Source organism: Papio anubis, chromosome 3, assembly GCF_008728515.1.
Source record: "Papio anubis isolate 15944 chromosome 3, Panubis1.0, whole genome shotgun sequence".
Classification (NCBI taxonomy): Eukaryota; Metazoa; Chordata; class Mammalia; order Primates; family Cercopithecidae; genus Papio; species Papio anubis.
The window spans coordinates 171,195,889-171,215,097 of record NC_044978.1 but is presented as its reverse complement, the minus strand read 5'-3'; the positions used below and the strand labels follow the sequence as shown (position 1 = coordinate 171,215,097).

The window sequence follows — 19,209 nt, the reverse complement described above, 5'->3', positions numbered from 1 at the left end:
CTCCATGTTACTTATGCAAATTTCTATGGCTGGTTTGAATTTCTCCTCAGAAAATGGGATTTTCTTTTCTATTACATTGTCAGGCTGCAAATTTTCTGAACTTTTATACTCTGCTTCCCTTATAAAACTGAATGCCTTTAACGGCACCCAAGTCACCTCTTGAATGCTTTGCTGCTTAGAAATTTCTTCTGCCAGATACCCTAAATCATCTCTCTCAAGTTCAAAGTTCCACAAATCTCTAGGGCAGAGGCAAAGTGACACCAGTCTCTTTGCTAAAATATAACAAGTCACCTTTGCTCCAGTTCCCAACAAGTTCCTCATCTCCATGTGAGACCACCTCAGCCTGGATTTCACTGTCCATATAATTATCAGCATTTTAGTCAAAGTCAATCAACAAGTCTCTAGGGAGTTCCAAACTTTCCCGCATTTTCCTGTCTTCTTTTGACCCCTCCAAACTGTTTCAGCCTCTGTCTGTTACCAATTCCAAAGTTGCTTCCACATTTTTGGGTATCTTTTCAGTACTACCCCACTTCTTGTACCAATTTATTGTATTAGTCCATTTTCATGCTGCTGATAAAGACATACCCGAGCCTGGGCAATTTGCAAAAGAAAGGGGTTTAATGGACTTACAGCTCCACATGGCTGGGGAGGCCTCACAATCATGGTGGAAGACAAGGAGGAGCAAGTCACATCTTACATGGATGGCAGCAGGCAAAGAGAAAGCTTGTGCAGGGAAACTCCCATTTTTAGAACAATCAGATCTCATAAGACTCATTCACCATCACAAGAACAGCACAGGAAAGACTCACCCCCATAATTCAATCAACTCCCACCTGGTTCCTCTCATGACATGAGGGAATTGTGGGAGTTACAATTCAAGATGAGTTTTGGGTGGGGACACAGCCAAACCATATCACTGGGACTACCTCCTTCAGAAATCTGTGTAATTTTAAATTTGTAACATTCAGCACTGATCACGTGAAACAGAATGGGCTGCATATAACAATCATCATTTTTGTCTATAAAGAGGAATGATGAACAGAGAAAACACAGGCCCAGACAGAGACTGAGTACAGTCCTGCTATCCAACTAATTAGCTTGCAGCTTTGGGCAAATTCCTTTACCTCTCTGGATATTTTTCCTTAACTGAAAAATAGGAATAATAATCATTTTCTCTCCCTCATGGGGTCATCATGAGTACTGAGATGATATATGAGTATGACCTTTTTAAAAATTATAAATTTCTCTAAAATATTATTACAGACAAGTATCAGTGGATGGCTGCTTTGTACAGAAATGTGATCCTGGAAGCAGATTTACAAAACAAGGGTAAAGATAAGTTCCAGTCCATGAGGAATTTATCATCTATTTGGTTACATGACAAAAATACATGATATAATTAGCGATCAAAACAATATCAACGTACGCATTTATTGAATAATCCATCAGTCTGTATCATCATCCACCCATCCATTCCATTAAACACAGATATGATGAACACTGAATTATGGGTTAAAGTTAGAAAACGGAAGAGTAATTAATGTGGAGGATAGGGCATGAGGGATCCAATGGATCTCATCTGTCTCCTTTTGAAATTCTAAACCAACTTGGAAATACACTGGAGTCAGAGAGGGATCCAGATATCCCTCGCACTAAGGGTAAAACCAGATGGCAGAAAGCCACTTGAACCGGAGACCAGATGGTTTCCTGTTCCATTTCTCATGAATTTTGTTCCCCATCTAGACACAAGCTGAGCGGCTCTGGTGTATTTACCAGGTGGAGTGCCAAGCAGACCATGCAGGCCAGTGAACAATCTCTCCTTGGAGACAGCTAAGACAGGACAGCCAGGGGCCACTGCTTAGCTTTGCAGGTAACCTGGACTAAGGATCTTGGGTTCCAGCTGACTCTCCAGTCAGACATGTCCTTCCTTCTCTCTTGGGAAGCAGCCAGTAGGGCTGGAAGGGCGGGTAGAGAAGGACAGAGGGTTTCTTTTCAATACTTTTGAGAAGCGAAATCTTCCTATCATACGAGCAGATATAGGAAAGTCAAGAAAGAAGAGTTCTACTGAAAGGGGCTTGTCATAAAGCATCACAGAGCAAAGGAAGTTAGAGAAGGAAGAAGGCTAAAGGGGCTGACATCTTCCAAGGGCATTTATTGGAGGGCTATGCTTTGAACACAACAAAACATGAAGAATGTCTTAGACTGCACATGAAAGAAGCAAAGGGGATTAACTTAAATGGAGGAGATATTATATCTATCTGTTATTCCACAACAGGTCACCTACTAAGTTTATTGTTGAGTTATATACCTCAGTCTTTTTTAAAAATGTAATTATGTAACCTTCCAATTATTCAAAACACAGTGCTTTTCTTTCGCAATTAACATTTTTACCATTTTATTTATTTACTTTAACCTTTTCCTTCATTTATTCAGACTGTCTCTTGCCAAAAATAGTTCTTCCATTATTCCATGAAATAGGCTTGCCTTTAAGAAAAAAAAATTAAATGCCTACAGCCTCTATTTTCAGTCTTACTTCCAAACAGACCTTCCACCTAGGAGTTTCCGGCATGATGCAAGAGCAAAGAAATAGGTCGGCAGGCAAAGATTGTTTTGCTCTTGTACTGTTAATCCATTTTCTTTCTCCCTCTCTGGCTATGCTGAAAGTGACTTAGGGACAAGAACTGGGTTATAGTCTTCTTCTTAACTCGTACTTAGCAGTGTGCCTGGCACATAGAAATACCTCAATAAAAGTGCAAATTGAATGTCATTAAAATGATTTTGCTGTGTGTATTAAAAGAAATTCCTTTTTTCTACGCCTCTCTCTGATTCACTGTCTCTCCTGCAAAATACTAGCTTTTCTTAGGTTCTGGTTTAGTCCTGGCATCCACATAATGGAAAACCAAGTCAGAGTGCCAAATCAAAAGTTGGCAATTACAGCTAGGAGCAGGGGCTCACACTTGTAATCCCAAAGCTTTGCGAGGCTAACATGGGAGGATTGCTTGAGGCCACGAATTTGAGAACAGCCTGGACAACATAGTGAGACCCCCTTCCTCTACAAAAAATAAAAAGGTAGCCAGACGTGGTGGCACAGGCCTGTGGTCCCAGCTACTCAAGATGCTGAAGCAGGAGGATCACTTGAGCCCAGGAGTGCAAGGTTGTAGTGAGCTATTATCACACCACTGCACTCCAGCTTGGTTGACAGAGCGAGACCTTGTCTCTAAAAAATACATGCATACATACATACATAGAAGGAAAAATGTTAAGAAAATAAAAGTCGGCATTTCCTTGGGCCCTTAACAGAGCCTTGATGAACTTACGCCTCAGAGCGCTTGGGTCTGATGCTAACTTCACCCAGCAGGATCAACCAGCACTGATCACCCGTTTGAGTCAGGCCCAGTTGTTCTTTGGTTAGGAATATTACGCTATTGATTCAAATGATGGATTGTGCACCCTCCCATTAGAGAATTTAAGAGTTTTATTTAGAAGGGAGTTGGTATTCAGCTCTGCTTTTTTGAACTTTTTTTTTAATAACAGAGGGGGAAAAAAGTAGTTTTTAAAAGTGAAATATTCTGTTCCTAATATTGTCTCAATATTAGGATGTTCTTAAATTGAGATGAGACAATTAAAGATAGAAGAATGCAAAAAGGAATTAGCTGTCATGCAAAGAAAAACTGTTAAACATCAAATAAGAAAGAATACAATTTAACACATCTTAAGAAGTAATTAGTGCAAAAGTAAAAAATTAAAATGCTAGATAGGACATTGCAGGTAAAACATAAACAATATAAAATACAGTTTGCCTAATCACGATAGCAAAGTAGGGTTAAAGTTGTTGAAAAGCAGGCCCAGCGCAGTGGCTCACACCTGTAATCCCAGCACTTTGGGAGGCCGAGGTGGGCAGATCACCTGAGATCAGGAGTTCAAGACAAGCCTGGCCAACATGGTGAAACTCTGTCTGTACTAAAAATACAAAAATTAGGCAGGGGTGGTGGGTGGGTGTAATCTCAGCTACTCAGAAGCCTGAGGCAGGAGATTGCTTGAACCTGGAAGGCAAAGGTTGCAGTGAGCAGAGAACATGCCTTTGCACTCCAGCCTGGGTGATAAGAGCAAAACTCCATCTCAAAAAAAACAAAAGTTGTTGAAAAGCAGTACAAACATCCCTCTTCTTTCTCTCCTTCCTTTGTCCTTCCTTCCTTCCTTCCCTTTTTATTACTTCCATCTTTAACTAAAAGTCTACCATATTCTTAGCTGTGCTAAATTCTGGGAATACAGAGGGAGCAACCTTAGCTTGGCCATAGAGAGACTTCGTGCCTTGGCTGGAAAGACAGAAATGGAAGCAAGTGTTAAAGCCCCTGCAACATGCAGGAGCCCCCCTTTTTCAGAACTGCATACCCACTGGAGGACTGTGTCATGATTCCAAGCTCCTGCACAGGTACTACTAGATAAAAGTGTCACTTTCCCATCATTATTCTCACCAGTTTTTCACCAAAGCATTGTTAATCTCCTGCATTCTAAGCACTGCACTACACAGGACTCTCTTGGTTGCACATGACAGAAACCCACTGCAAACTAGCTTAAGCAAAGAGGGAACTTAGTGGCTCAAAAAACTGGAAAGGATCTGGGAATAAATCATAAAATGAAAGAGGACCTTTAGGAAACAAGATCTCAGGGGCTAGGACCAGGGATTTGATGCCAGCAGGCCTCTCTTCCACCTCTCTTTTCTCTGGTTCGTCTTGAATACTAGCGGGCCTCATTCTCTGCAATTGCAGGCAGGACAGAAGTCTCTACATATTAGGGGATGTGTCCTTTGATAGCCTAAGCTTAACAACTCCAGAAGGAAAGAATCATATTTCTCCCCACGGTTCACATTATCGATTCCAAAAAATAAACTCTAGTCAGTGGCAAGTGGATTATTATGCACTAACCTCATGTCCAGGAAACATGGCGTGTTTCCAGAAGATGGGAAATGAGAAGGCTTCCCAGGGAAGACCAGAATAATAATTCTAGAATCTACTGCAGGCTCTGAGGTGGACCCAGACTTTGCTGCTATTATTTTCTCAGGGCAAATGTAGAAACTTGCATTGTAAACTTACCAATGATTATTAATTTTCTGTACATTTTTGTTGTTGTTGTTTTGAGACAGGGCCTCACTCTGTTGCCCAGGCTGGAGCACAGTGGCGCAATCTCGGCTCACTGCAACCTTCGCCTCCTGAGTTCAAGCAATTCTCTGCCTCAGTCTCCCGAGTAGCTGGGATTACAGGCATCTGCCACCACATCCAGCTAACTTTCGTATTTTTAGTAGAGACGGGGTTTCACCATCTTGGCCAGGCTGGTCTTGAACTCGTGACCTCGTGAACCACCCGCCTTGGCCTCCCAAAGGGCTGAGATTACAGGCGTGAGCCACTGCGCCTGGTCTTCTGTACAGTTTTAAATTTTTTTTTCTCCTTTGGTATGCATCTCTGCACATGCTGAGAACATCAATAGATAATCCATACTCAACTCTTAGAGTTTCGGTTTTCAGTTGAAGACTAAAAAATCAAATGAATTTTAAAGTTAAAATATACTCTAAATATTATCCCTCCTTGGGAGTAATTGTTGCTACTGTGTTTATGATAGTTGTCAATAAATAAGAAAGGAAAACAGATGCAACAAAAAAAAAGGACAAGGAACTAGGTGTCTTTCTCCCTAATAGGAAGAGAGTTGGGGTCTTTTGATCCGGTTAGCCCAATGACTACTAAGTGTCCTGAAACACCATTATACTTGGTTGAGCTAAGCCTAAGGCAGAGACCACTAGCAAGTTTTGGAACTTAGGCTAATGCAGATTTGTGGCAGGCGGTGCAAAGTACAGGTGACTTAAGTTACATTACAAGTAAATAGAACCACTCTACCCATGTTATTTACTCATACCAAGAAGTGTATGAGAGCCACACCCTGAGTGATCCCATTAACTCTGGAACCGCATAGGTAAGAGGCAAGGCAAGGCAAGAACGAGCAGCTGCAAAGCAATTAGAGAGGAATTTTCCATTATGTCTGTGGTTTGAAGTCTAGTTGTACATATATTTGTGAGGTGGAAATTTTTAATTAATCCAGGTAATGTGGATTATAAAAGGGTGGTGACATGGAGATTAAAAACTTCTAATATTAATGCAGTTTATAACTGAATACTTTTACCTGAATGAAAGAGAAAAAAAAAAATGGCCCTCCATTGTTGCAGTCTGAAGTGTAGGTTAAATTAATGACCAGATCTGATCTCTTAAAGGCCACCCAGGGCTTTCATAAGATGCAAAAGACCAATGGAAGATGATCCATGTCCCAGTTGTTTTTCCTCCTATAAATCCAAGTGAAGATTCTTGAAAGAAATTGTTGCTACTGCGTTCATAATAGTTCTCAATATATAAGAAAGGGAACAGATACAACGAAGAGACAAGGAACTAGAGGTCTTTCTCTCTAATAGTATGGGAGTTGTGGTCTTTTGAGCAGTCTAGCCCAGTGGCTGCAACGAGTCCTGGAAGCTTTTTTACTTGGTTGGGCTAAGCAAAAAGCAGAGACCACCAGCAATTATTGTAATGTGGGCTAATGAAGATTTGGGAAATACAGTATATTCCAGAAAGTACTGCAGTATAGTTAATTCATCCTGATTTGAGCCTAAAATATTGGTAAACACATTCCAGTTTTACAAGGGCCTTTTTAAAATAAAACAAACTGTTCAAATCTTATAATCATAAGATTTTAATGCTGGAATCCACTCTTCTGGGCTGGGCTTCCCTACCTCCATCTACACATCCCAGACTTCATGCTTTTAGATCCTAGGGCTGTTTTCCCTTCTAAATTGATTGCTGCTTAAAGACAGGCTCTACCACACTGTACACATCCATTAATCTTTGTTGAGTAAATGAGATAATGCATGTGAAATGCCTGATATGATACCTAGTGATCTACAAAATGCTAATTTAATCTTTTTTCTTAGCCTCCTATTTCTACATATGAAAAATTAGAGGCCCAGAGATGTATAGTGACTTGTCCGAGGTCTCAGAGCAGTTCAAGGTAGAGCCAGGCCTAGAATCCAAGGCTCATAGCCCAGATCTAGCATCTTTACATAATACCATGCAAAATAATTAAATGAAGAGTTGCTGAACATGTTACCCATAATTTGCGGAAGATAAAAGCTTCCATTCTGATCAGAATTTTTACAATTTTCCTTTAAGCTCATGATTTGTAAATAATTTACTTATGCCACATTATCATTTAAAATAATAAATACATTATCATTTTCTAGACAAATAGCTCATCTCTGCAAAAAGGAAGGATCAAGTGATGTCTCAACCACCGTATCCTTACTGTAGTCAGTCTTTATAATGAGAAAAAATAAAGGCACAAAATCCAAGATGTCTCCTCTCCACCCTTGAGCTCCCACCCACAGTAGCTGTAGTAATCAAAGTAAATATCTTGAAGATTTTACGGAAGAAAAGCAAAGAGATGTATCTGATACATTATATAGCAAACGATCCAAGAAATTCCTGTTGGATACTTCTGTTTTGTTTTCTACATGCTTGGCTCAGCTGCACAGCCCCCACTCTTATTTTGCAAACCAATATCTCTCCTCCCCATGAAGACTGAGTGCCAGCATGATGCTCAGTTAGGTAAATGTCTCTTGCTGCTGTCTACAAAAGGAAGCCTTCTCCACATGTTTTAAAATGTAAATACAAGGGGTATGTCCGGGATCCAAATAATGATCGATTTGAACTAGAATCTATGCTCCTCCCATTCAAAGAATTTCAAGGTCACCAGCTACAAAACCCAAGATTCCAAGAAACAAGATAGTCTGCATGAAAAGGATTAGAACTACGACTTGGGCGAGTAATAAAACCTAAAAGACTTAGGAAAGCAAGATTGAAATGGTTTCTTTTCTAACTCCCAGTCTTTCATTTTACTGTTCAACTATTCAAAAAAGAGCTGGCCTCTAAAACCTGGAAATAGGTAATCAAGCATTTTTCACCTGACTGGTCCAGTATAGAAGGTATTTTGCATCTAACTGTTTTCCCATTGTGGATTAGAGAATCATTATCTAGTAAGTGCTTTAACTGTGTTCTGTCTACACTCTGCTCTCCTTGGCAGGCAGTAAAGTATGTTCACAGTAGTCAGCATATGATCAGATCTGGAGACCATCCTGGAAATTTCCAACTGGACATTGATATTTCGGGGTTAATCTTCACTCATCATCCCTGTTTTAGCCGAGAGCATGTTTTGGCAGCCAAGCTGGCCCAGTTATATGACCAGTACCTTGCAAGACACCAGAGAAACAAGGCAAAATTTCTTACTGATAAGGTACATGTGATTTCTTCCATAATGATTGTCAATGGAGTTGGTTCTTCCAATGAGCCCAAACAATGAAAATTTCTAACAGCAAAATGTTCATGCCCCTCTTTCACATGTTTCCTCTGTCTAGGATGTGTGATGCATTATCCAGCTAGAGACAAAGGGAAAGACAGAGTTGGTATACATGTAATGTGTACAAATTTATTGGCACACACTTGCCCTAAACAGAAGGCTTTCTGTAAACACTACAGCACCCACCAGAAGTGGGTGTTAGGTGGAAGATATGTGGTTATTACTTGCTTACGTGAGCTCAGAACTTGAAACCATTGGTGGCTTGAGAATTATCTATCGTTAGAAACATTCTCATCTTTATATTTATTATCCCATAGTGTGGCACTTAAACACAAGTCAGTTGTTTCAACTGATGGTCAAAGGAATGGCTATGAATTTGGATTTATTCCCAGTGTGACACTATCCCATGGGATTTTTGTGGGTAATTTTGACTATAGGCAATTTTAGTCTCATGCCCTGACTTTAAAACCTTACTGCCCAAAGAAGAGATAACTTCACAATATCTCGTTTTACGAGTCTGCAATTTTATAGTTTCTTTGTATCATAAGAATACCACCGTATGTCCTGGACCCAGGCAAACCCACTGTTAGCTTTGGAAGAAAACTTGGTTCTAAGATACACACATAAAAATAATATTTTCATGAGCAGCTTGATTATCTGGGCTATGGAACAAGGATGGACATACACTATTCTTTACTAATCCAGTTTCTTCAAGAACAGATGAAACAGTTCTCCATCATAATTCATTTATGTGAAAGTCTGGAGACAGCTGGATGCTTGAACATCCATTCATAGACTGCTGGCACCATTTTGCCCAGGATAAGTGGGTGGGTCCACTTGCACTGCAGTAGGGAATAGAGTGTAACTCAAAACTTGTATCCATATCTTTTTAAGCTCCAAGCTCTAAGAAATGCTGTTCAGACTGGTGTTGATCCAGAAAAACCTCATTCGTCTCTTGATACCATCCAAAAAACCATCAATGAGTATAAATCTGAAATTCGGTGAGTAAAGTTTATTAAGTGTAACTACTTTTTTTCCCCTGTTAGATGTGCACTTGTTAGAGTTTATTTTTCCAGGTACTTTTTCTGAATGCAACGAATACATGTGAAATTATGCCAAATAAAACAATGAAATACATCTATCATATTAACACAGTATTTCAAGTCCAGTAATGTGAATGAGGATGAGGGAAATGGTCACTCTACAGGTGTAAGGGAAAACTGCTACAGCTACCACTTTAGAGAGCAGCTTGGCCCTAGCTCCTAAAGTGTTGAAGAGGCTCATCAGTTTGGACCCAACAATTCTGATTCAGATACAAGATGTTCTTTAAGGAGCTATGTGTGCACATGTACATGGGGACATGTGCAAAGATATGCACAGCATCACTCAAAAGTAAGACAGCCTGGGCACAATGGCTCATGCCTGTAATCCCAGCATTTTGGGAGGCCAAGGTGAGAGGACAGTTTGAAGCCAGTAGTTTGAGACTAGCCTGTACAAAAAATTTTTAAATATTAGCTGAGTATAGTAGTACATACATGTAGTCCCAACTACTCGAAGGCTGAGGAAGGAGAATCATTTGAGCCCAAGAGTTTGAGGCTGCAGTGAGCTAGGATGGTACCACTGCACTCCAGCCTGGGTGAAAGAGTGAGATCTTGACAAAAAAAAAAAAAAAAGGAAGCCACTAGAAACAACCCAGTAGCAGAGTAAACCCATCTTGGTATAGGCTTACAGTGAATTTCTGTACCACAGTTAAAATGACTGAATCAGATCTGCAGGTGTCAACATGAATCATATGCAACTTGCTTCTTTATATACAATGCATCTTAGACATTTTCCTGTCACAGTGCATGTAGATTTACATCATGGTTTAAAGCCTGGCATTATGTAGATTTATTGTAGTTTGTATAATTCTCAACTGATATGTATTTGCATTTCTATTCTGTTTTTTATTATTTAAATTCTACTGTAATTAAAATTCCTAAATATTATATTTGTATGAGTACTTTCACAGAACAAATCCTTAGAACAGGAAATAATAAATGAAGGCATTTCAATGTATACTTTTCTTTTTACAGTCTAGCTATGAGTTGGAAATTCTTCCAGCAAAGTAGAAATTAGTGAAGTTTGTAACCTATAATTGCAAAAGTATGGAGTATATTTTTAAATAAAAATTATTTTTTATATTAAAAGGAAAACATATTGCAATCTCCTTGTGAGAATAATTTTTGTTTTGGCATACATTAGGAAAAAAGTGACAAAAAGCTATTCTGAAAGCAAATGTGATTTTATATGGAACTGTATTTATTAGTCACTATTTGAAAAACACCAGAACTGTGTGTGAGATCTAGAGACAATACCCAGCGGAGTCATGGACAGCAGACCCATTACAATAATTCTGTGCCCCTGGAGATGAAAGCCTTTGAGATTTAGCATTTCTGACCCAGTAAAAGAGATTTCCATCCTTTGCTGACTTTTCACTAGGTGGTAAAACAATTTCTAAGCAGATGATCTATTGCTGGATGTTTCATCACATGGACCCATTTCCTCAAGCCCCCTGGGATCTGATCAGCCACCCCCAAGAACTCCCCACCTCAAGCATCTGCTGAGCCCTCCACTGGTTGCAGTTAACCCGGGCCAGCACCATAAAACATTTTCCATTTTATTTTCCATAGCAGCATCATGACTACATGCCTTGTCCTCCGAACGGGAACCAGGATATAGAAGGAAGAAAATATGAATAGTCATGCAACATAGGAACATTTTACTTAACCTCTCTGTAGGATCTCTGCCCTCAGATGTGCTCAGTCTTGAACACATAAAAATTCTATGACCCCAAGTCCCCATCCAGCTACCATTTTATCTCTATATTTCCTTTCATGGCCAAACACCAGGTAAACATTTGCTATTCATACTATCTCCACTCTCTCCCATTTCCAACTTATCCTGTCTCATTCCTGTGCCCACCTTTCCTCTGAAGCAAATCTTGCCACAGCCCCTGGGGACCTCCACCTGGGAAAGTGGAATGGAACCACTCGGCCTGCTCAGTGCTTGAACGCAGACACTATCCCCACACATTGCCTGTCAGGACATCCTGCATCTCCATACACCACCCTCTCCTGGGTGTCCTCGTCCCTCTCCAGCCATTTGTCCTTCTCATCATTCTTTGACCATCATTCTCCTTTGTCCAGCTGATACGTGTTCTGAGTCTCAAGTGTTATTGTTGTTTTCTTTTTAATCCTGTTTAAAATTGCATTTTCTCCTGAAATGAATCCATTTTTTGGCTTTAAACATCATCCAGATGCCAGTGGCTCCCAAAGTGTCATCTCTGAGCAGGAGTCCACTGCACGGTCTAGACCCCATCTACATCAGGTTTCAGAAAACTGTTGCCAACTCCCTAATCAAAATTGCCTTTCCCTCTTCCTCTCCAGCTCTGGTCACAAATTTTAATTAAATATTATTTTGTAATTTTCTGCTTCTTTAGTTTGTATGCAAATTTTTCTTGCTAAGAGCTCTTTTTAGCATTTCTGGGAAACTATTATTTTTAGGTACTAAAAAAGAAAGTAGAAAATATATCAGAAAGCCTGAAGGTGTCATGTAACTAGTAAAATAATTTTATATTGTGGTTTTTAAAACTGAAGCAGGGGTGATAACAGCTAAAGGCATAGGAGACGAACTGATCACCTGATGGTGACAGATAACATTTGTGGGCCTCTTGCTTGGTATCGGGCAAGGTTCTAAGCACATTATGCGGATTATCTCATTAACTCCTCCCAACAACCCAGTGCGGTCAACTCCTACCATACCCATTTTACAGATGTGAGCCGGCAAAGGGAAGTAGCTTATCCAATCCAGCTAGTAAATAGTAGAGCTGAGATTCAAACCTGGGTAGTCTGGTTGCAACAACTGCACCTTTAACCACAATGTTTTACTGCTCCTGAAAGAGAATGTTTCTTATTCTAGTTTGTTGCTTTTTTGCTTTTCTAAGGGCTTCCCAGAGTCCCAGATCTTGACTACCTAACCACTATCATTTTCTGCCATCTTCCTTTTCTACAGTTACCAGTTGATCTTAGAAACCTAGACCCCCTTATTTCTCTGTACCACTAAATCATCACACGTACAACCTCCAGACTTAGGCCTGCCTTCTGGAGGTCATGAGGTGCTAATTTGTGAAATGCTACATCCTTGGTTTCTCATGATACTTTCTTAGACAAACCTCACACTGATATCATTTATGTATGTGTCTGTCCCCTGAGCTAAACTATAAACTCCCTGAGGACAGAGATATCTTCTGTCTCTTAGACACTTCTAAATTCTCTGGAATGACTCAGGCACTTGTTCAAAAATTTAATAATGGTCTCATTATGCAATAAAATGCATTTGGGATCTAAACATAGCTATCATTTATAAAGAGAACTTAAAGTAAGGTATTAAATACAATAAAGAGGAAAGAATTTTCAAATGATGCCTCTTCAGATCAAACCAAAAATATTGGTAATCTAGTGAATATTGAAAATCTCCAAGGCATGCAATAACAATACTTCATCTCCTCAGTGTGGAACTTGTGATTTGTGTTAACACAGAAAGACTTTAAATGTATTTGTTGCTAACTAGAACAGCAGTGTACTTTGCTATGTTTATAATAATTTAGTCCATGAGAACTGCCTTTATTTTCTTACCTTCAAAGGTGACTATTTGTTGAAGGATGCATAGTTTTAATACGAATTTTTTAAGTACTTAATTAAAGTCAGATCTGCCTAAAGAGAACAAAATCAAGTAAACCTCTCAAAACAGGTTGACATCCTATTGTCTTTACATTTGCATTTGTATTTAGTTTTCTGTACTTGTTTCAAAATATGGTAGCTATCAAATTGAATATACAATCACTGTGCATTATTAATTTCTTTTGCAAACAAACACACCTAACTTTTTAATATATACTCATGTGTTATGATATGTTGCAGACAAACGAGAAAATTCCGTGATGCTGAACAAGAAAAAGATCGAACATTGCTTAAGACCATCATAAAAGTTTGGAAAGAGATGAAATCCCTTCGAGAGTTCCAGAGATTTACAAATACTCCCTTGAAACTTGTTTTGAGAAAGTAGGCTTTTTTGAAAAATTATTTTATTGGGATATATCACACATCAAGAAAAATGTATAAAACTTGGATACAGTTTTAAAAGTAATTACAGATAAATATGCATATAACCACTTCCCAGGTTAAGAAATAGAACATTTCGTACCTGAGCAGCCCCTCCCAAATAGCATCCTCCTCAATCCCCAAAATAACAACTACCTGGACTTTTGTGATCATTGTTTTCTTGTCTTTATAGTTTTGCCAACTATGTGCAATCCCTAAGAATATATAGTTTAATATTGCTTGTATTTGACTTCTACATACCTGAAAGTATGTTGTGTGTATTCTTTAGTGAATATATACATGTTTCTTTTCTTCAGTACTGTGTTTGTGAGATTCATCTACTTGACAGCACATGGCTGTAGTTAGATTTCTTTGCTTTATAATACTTCGTTATACAAATATAGCCAAACTTGTCCATTTCCGTTGATGGGCATTTGAGTTTATTCCATTTTTCAACTGTTACAGAAACCACTTCTGTAGGAATTTTTGTACTTGTCTTTTAGGGTACATGTGCCCAAGATTTCATTTCAACTTTACATTGCTGATTCCAAACATATTCCAGAAGTTGTGCTGATTCATGCCTTCATGGGGGTTCTCATAGGTCCATATCACCCATATCATGCTGATTACTTGGTAGTGTTAATTAACATTTTGCCAACCTGCTGACATGTTTTAATTTATATTTTCCTGAATACTCATGAAGGTGAGCATTTTTTTGTACATGCACTGACTATCTGGATTTCCACTTTTGTGAGGTGTCTGTTCAAGGCTTTGGTCACTTTTTGGACTGGATTATTTATCTTGTTATCTTTTTTGGTAATTTGGAGGCATTCTGCGTATAACATGGGAATTTGTTAGTAGCGTGTATTGCAGATATCCTCTCCTACTCGTTAGTTGTCTGTTTACTCTCTTTTTGTTGCTTTTTGATGGATAGAAATTCTTAACTTTAAAAAGATAAAATACGTTCGTTTTTTCTTTTACTATTGGTGCTTTTTGTATGCTTCTTAAGAAATTCTTCCCCTGAGTCATGTAGATATTCCATGATATTGTCTCCTATAACCTTTATAGTTTTAGCTTTCACATTTCATCTTTAATTCATTTGGAATTGACCTTCATTTGTGGTGTGGAGAAAGTAAGCTTTGATAATATTTCTGCTACCTAATTCACTAGACTTTTATATATGCTTAAGAGTACAGTTTATCACAACACAACCATGTTCTATGTGTTAATGCAAGAGCATCTATGCTGCTGGTGTTGGTCCCTTTCTGATTGTTTCACCTGGATAAGTGTTGTGCCTATATACTGACACAAATAGTAACAAATTTGGGCAGTTATCTGACATATTGCTTTGAAAACAGCCATAGTACAACCAAAGATAGCTGCAAATTGTGATTTTTCTTTGGCTGTAATTACAAAATCGAGAAAAAAAAAAAAAGGTAGTTTTCAGGACAAGTATAAGACTGTGTGATCTTTGAGACTAGAGACCCTGTTGTTGTTGTATATCTGGTTTCTACCAGAGCACCTGCCGCTTAGTATCTGCTCAGTTAATGTTGGTTAACAATAGTAACAAATTTAGGCAGTTATCTGACATATTGCTTTGAAAACAGCCATATTTCAGCCAAAGATAGCTGCAAATTGTGATTTTTCTTTAGCTGTAATTATAAAATTGAAAAAAAAAAAGTTAGTTTTCAGGACAAGTATTTAAGACTGTGTGATCTTTGAGAGCAGGGGCCCTATTGTCATTGTATATCTGGTCCCTACCAGAGCACCTGCCACTTAGTATCTGCTCAGTTAATATTGGTTGACAAATTCAAATATGCTACCTCACAAAATAATGGCTGTCTCCTAGAAATTGCAGTGTTTGTGCTTTCGAATTCCATCTCCTAGGCTGAGCCTTCCACAGAAGCAGTACAGAAATCCTTGCCAGATTATTTTCTCTCTCCCTCCCTCCCATCATCCCTGCTGCTAACTCTCCCTCCATCCCTCCCCTCCTTCTTTTTGAGTTTATAGGGTAAACTAAATTACAGGCATTTTACTCATGAGGTCATAACACTCCTTCCCCTGATAAGTAGCTATCTTCCAAAACCCTTTTCTCACGTTCTTGATTCATCTAGCCACCTTATGAGAAAGCATAGTTTTTCCCACACACACAAACTATTCAAGTTTATTCATGCTTTTGAATAGCAATGAGAAAAGTGAATGGTTTTCTGTATATCAGAGATGGGACATAATTTTGAGGCCAAATTCCCCCGATGTTTATAAATTTTGGGTACCACTGTGCATCCAAAGTGATTTATTTGGTAGTCATCCTAGAGAGCTGTAAGAGCTTGTGCCTTGGGGGACTGTAAACTGCTTAAACTCCAGGCAACATGTGTCCATAAGCAAATATTTGTCAGCTCTATGCACTTGTCTAGGTTTTTGTAAAATGGATTACGAAGCTTAACTGCTTTGGGGAAAATAGTGCAGTCAGTATTCGGCACCATCTCCAAAGTGCTGGGTGGGATGGATGCAGTCACTGCACATTTGCCGCCGCCCACCAGGAGAGCCATGCTGTTCATCAACATGTTAAGGGCTCTGAAAAGATGACCAGCAAGGAACATTTCACACTTATTTAATCCAGCACTGATACGGACACAATATCTTTTCCTGGTGGGACATCTCACAGAACTAATGTCCTACAGAACACACTGTGGGAAACAGAACTGGGCTGATCTCCTGGTGGAGTGTAAGCAAAATCATCAAAGAAAAACCCAAATCTTCCATCCAAAGTCAAAAAAGTAGTTTCACCATCGTTCTCAGCAAACTGTCACAAGGACAGAAAACCAAACACTACATGTTCTCACTCATAGGTGGGAACTGAACAATGAGAACACTTGGACACAGGGCGCGGAACATCACACACCGGGGCCTGTCGGCAGGTGAGGGGCTAAGGGAGGGATAGCATTAAGAGAAATACCTAATGTAAATGACGAGTTGATGGGTGCAGCAAACCAACATGGCACATGTATACATATGTAACAAACCTGCACGTTGTGCACATGTACCCTAGAACTTAAAGTGGTTTCAGGGACTCAGTAGCAACAAAATGAAGCAGTTCCTCAGAGACCTGAAGAAGTAATAAAATAAGTAATGAAATTTCCACCACTATCAGTTGAGAACTTACAGGCCCCGTGTCAGCACACCACACAGATCATTTAACGCTGAGAGGCATGGCTGCTTAGTGTTCAGGGGGTTGGGCTCATATTCAGCCCTTCCACTCACCAGCTGTGTGTTCTTGGGCAACTTACTTAACTTCTATGGGCCTCTGTCACCTCATGTATAAGAGGTGGATAATAACAGCATCTGCCTCACAGGATTGTGAGTTTACATGTGTGATATTTTTAGAAGAGGAACTGGCACATGGCAAGTTCAATAGAAGTATTTGCTGTTATTATTGCTCTCTTAATTTCCAGAAATAACCAAGGGACTACAAATTATTTTAAAGGGAAAAAGTTGACCAGAAAGCAGATGAAGAAGCATATGAAGCAGAAATTCAAGCTGAAATAAGTGAACTGTTGGAAGAGCATACGGAGGAGTACGCACAGAAGATGGAAGAGTACAGAACGTCGTTACACCAGTGGAAGGCCTGGAGGAAAGCGCAAGTGTGTAAACAAACACTCAGCCTGGAATAGGGCTGGCCAGGAAGGGTCTGGGAGGACAGCCTCCAGTACAGGAGTGGGGAAACCAGACTGGCAGACTAGGGTATCCTGTGGCTCCCTCTGTCTCTTCCCCTGTCCCCTGGCTAAGGGATAAAAGGATGAATGAATTGACTGGCTAATGCATTTGCTTAAAAAGCCACCCAGTTGATTGATACCAGAGTCAGCTTTGTCCATAGAGAATGCTATGGTAGCACTCTGTGACTATTTAAGTAATAATGTAGTAATCACTAATGCTTGTGTCCAGCATTGTGCTGAGTATCTTACATGCATTATTCCATTAAATGTAGGGATTGATGCTCTGGAGTTTCCTTCAGAAAATTATATAACTTTATGGACATGACCCTACAAAACTGAGTCCAAGGGCAACAAATAATAGATCAGGTGGACCTGCAATGCTCATTGTGCTTACATGCCTTATTTTAATATTTCAAGATGTGTCCTTAGCCTTGAAAACCAAAATTAATGATCACATGAATACTTACCATTTTTTAAGCCCTTTCTAGGGACTAGGCTATATGGTAAATGCTTTTTAGGCATTTTAACAGTCTCATTTCAACAGCCCTGGGAGATATTTCCTGGGCTCCATTCTGTAGATGAAAAAACTGAGGCACAGAGAGGTCAGGTGGCTTAGTGACCTGCCTGATTACACACATCTGTTTGAAATGGGGCTGGGGTTTGCATCCAGGTCCATCTGGCTCTGAAGACTGTGTTCTTAAATGAAATTCCAAAATTCCTGTTTGATGTCATGTTGCCTCAAACCCAACAGAGGGCCAAGAAGAAGAAAAGGAAACAAGCAGCAGAAGATCATCCCGATGATGAGATTGAGGAGCCACATCCTGAGGAGGACCTTGTGAAGCCCACCCCTCCGGAGCCCACTGATCGGGCAGTGATAGAGCATGAGGTGAGGGAGAGAGCAGCCCAGAGCAGGAGGCGGCCTTGGGAGCCCACGCTGGTTCCAGAGCTAAGCCTGGCGGGAAGTGTAACACCCAGTGATCAGTGCCCCAGGTGAGTGGATGCTCTGACCATAAATGAGGCTGATATCTGATACCCATGTTCATGTGGGCACATGCACACTATGGGGAGTGTACACTTACTGACCTACTTTAGCATCAGGAGAATCATCAACTCTGAATGAATATTAGGTTGAACCACATGAAATTGCTGACATTTGCCCACTTTAGGTGATTTCATTGATTCACCTACCTCATGCATGTGCACTGGCCACTCAGGAGTGCGCTGGAAAGCTCCCTATAGGAGAAGCATCCCAGTTGCAAATCTCTGCCTGCTCTTCACAGTGGCTGGCTGTGTGGCTTTTGATTTGAGTCCCTTATCTGTAACCTCAATGAGTCTTCGGTCCACTGGTAGCATGTCCCACCTTTCTGGCACAGGCATGGATGCCTCTCCTTGCCCCTTCCTTGATTTCAGCTTGTCTCCTTGAAGACCCCCCAAAACACTGTGGGTGTGCCCTATAGCTTGTATTTAAGTCAGGCCATCTGAAGCATACCCTCCAGATTTGATAAAAATACATGTCTAGTCATTCTTACTTGAGAAACATCACTTGATTTATATACATTTGTATATATAATAAATCCATAAACATACATTTATAAGTTCATCTTCTTTTTTAAAATTATAACATAATAAAAATATTTTTATATTTCCTATTTATTCTTTCCTTCACTGTATAGCCATGGTTCTCAAAGTATAGCCCTGGAATCAGCAGCATCAGCATCACTGAGGACTTGTTAGAAACACAAACTCAGGCCAGGCATGGTGGCTCATGCCTATAACTTCAGCACTTTGAGAGGCCAAGGTGGGAGGATTGCTTGAGGCCAGGAGTTAGAGACCAGCCTGGGGAACAAAATGAGACCTCGCCTCTATTGAATAAATAAATACCCCAAACATTTTTAATACCTCACGTTGAAATAAATATGTTTAAGAAAGGTTAATAAAAACTAGCCAGACAATTATTTAAAGGCAAC

General features: G+C 39.7%; 1 protein-coding gene across 6 annotated transcripts in view; it reads left to right on the top strand.

Annotated features, from left to right (window-relative positions):
* Window positions 1-19,209, top strand: part of CC2D2A (coiled-coil and C2 domain containing 2A) — a 136,357-nt gene that overhangs the window by 54,044 nt on the left and 63,104 nt on the right. For all 6 annotated transcript variants that reach the window (XM_009206551.4, XM_009206550.4, XM_009206547.4 and 3 more), the window contains 5 exons: window positions 8,116-8,325; window positions 9,283-9,389; window positions 13,350-13,490; window positions 17,014-17,170; window positions 17,994-18,232. In XM_009206551.4, coding sequence (XP_009204815.1) covers window positions 8,116-8,325; window positions 9,283-9,389; window positions 13,350-13,490; window positions 17,014-17,170; window positions 17,994-18,232 — 854 coding nt within the window. The remainder of the gene's footprint in view (window positions 1-8,115; window positions 8,326-9,282; window positions 9,390-13,349; window positions 13,491-17,013; window positions 17,171-17,993; window positions 18,233-19,209) is intronic.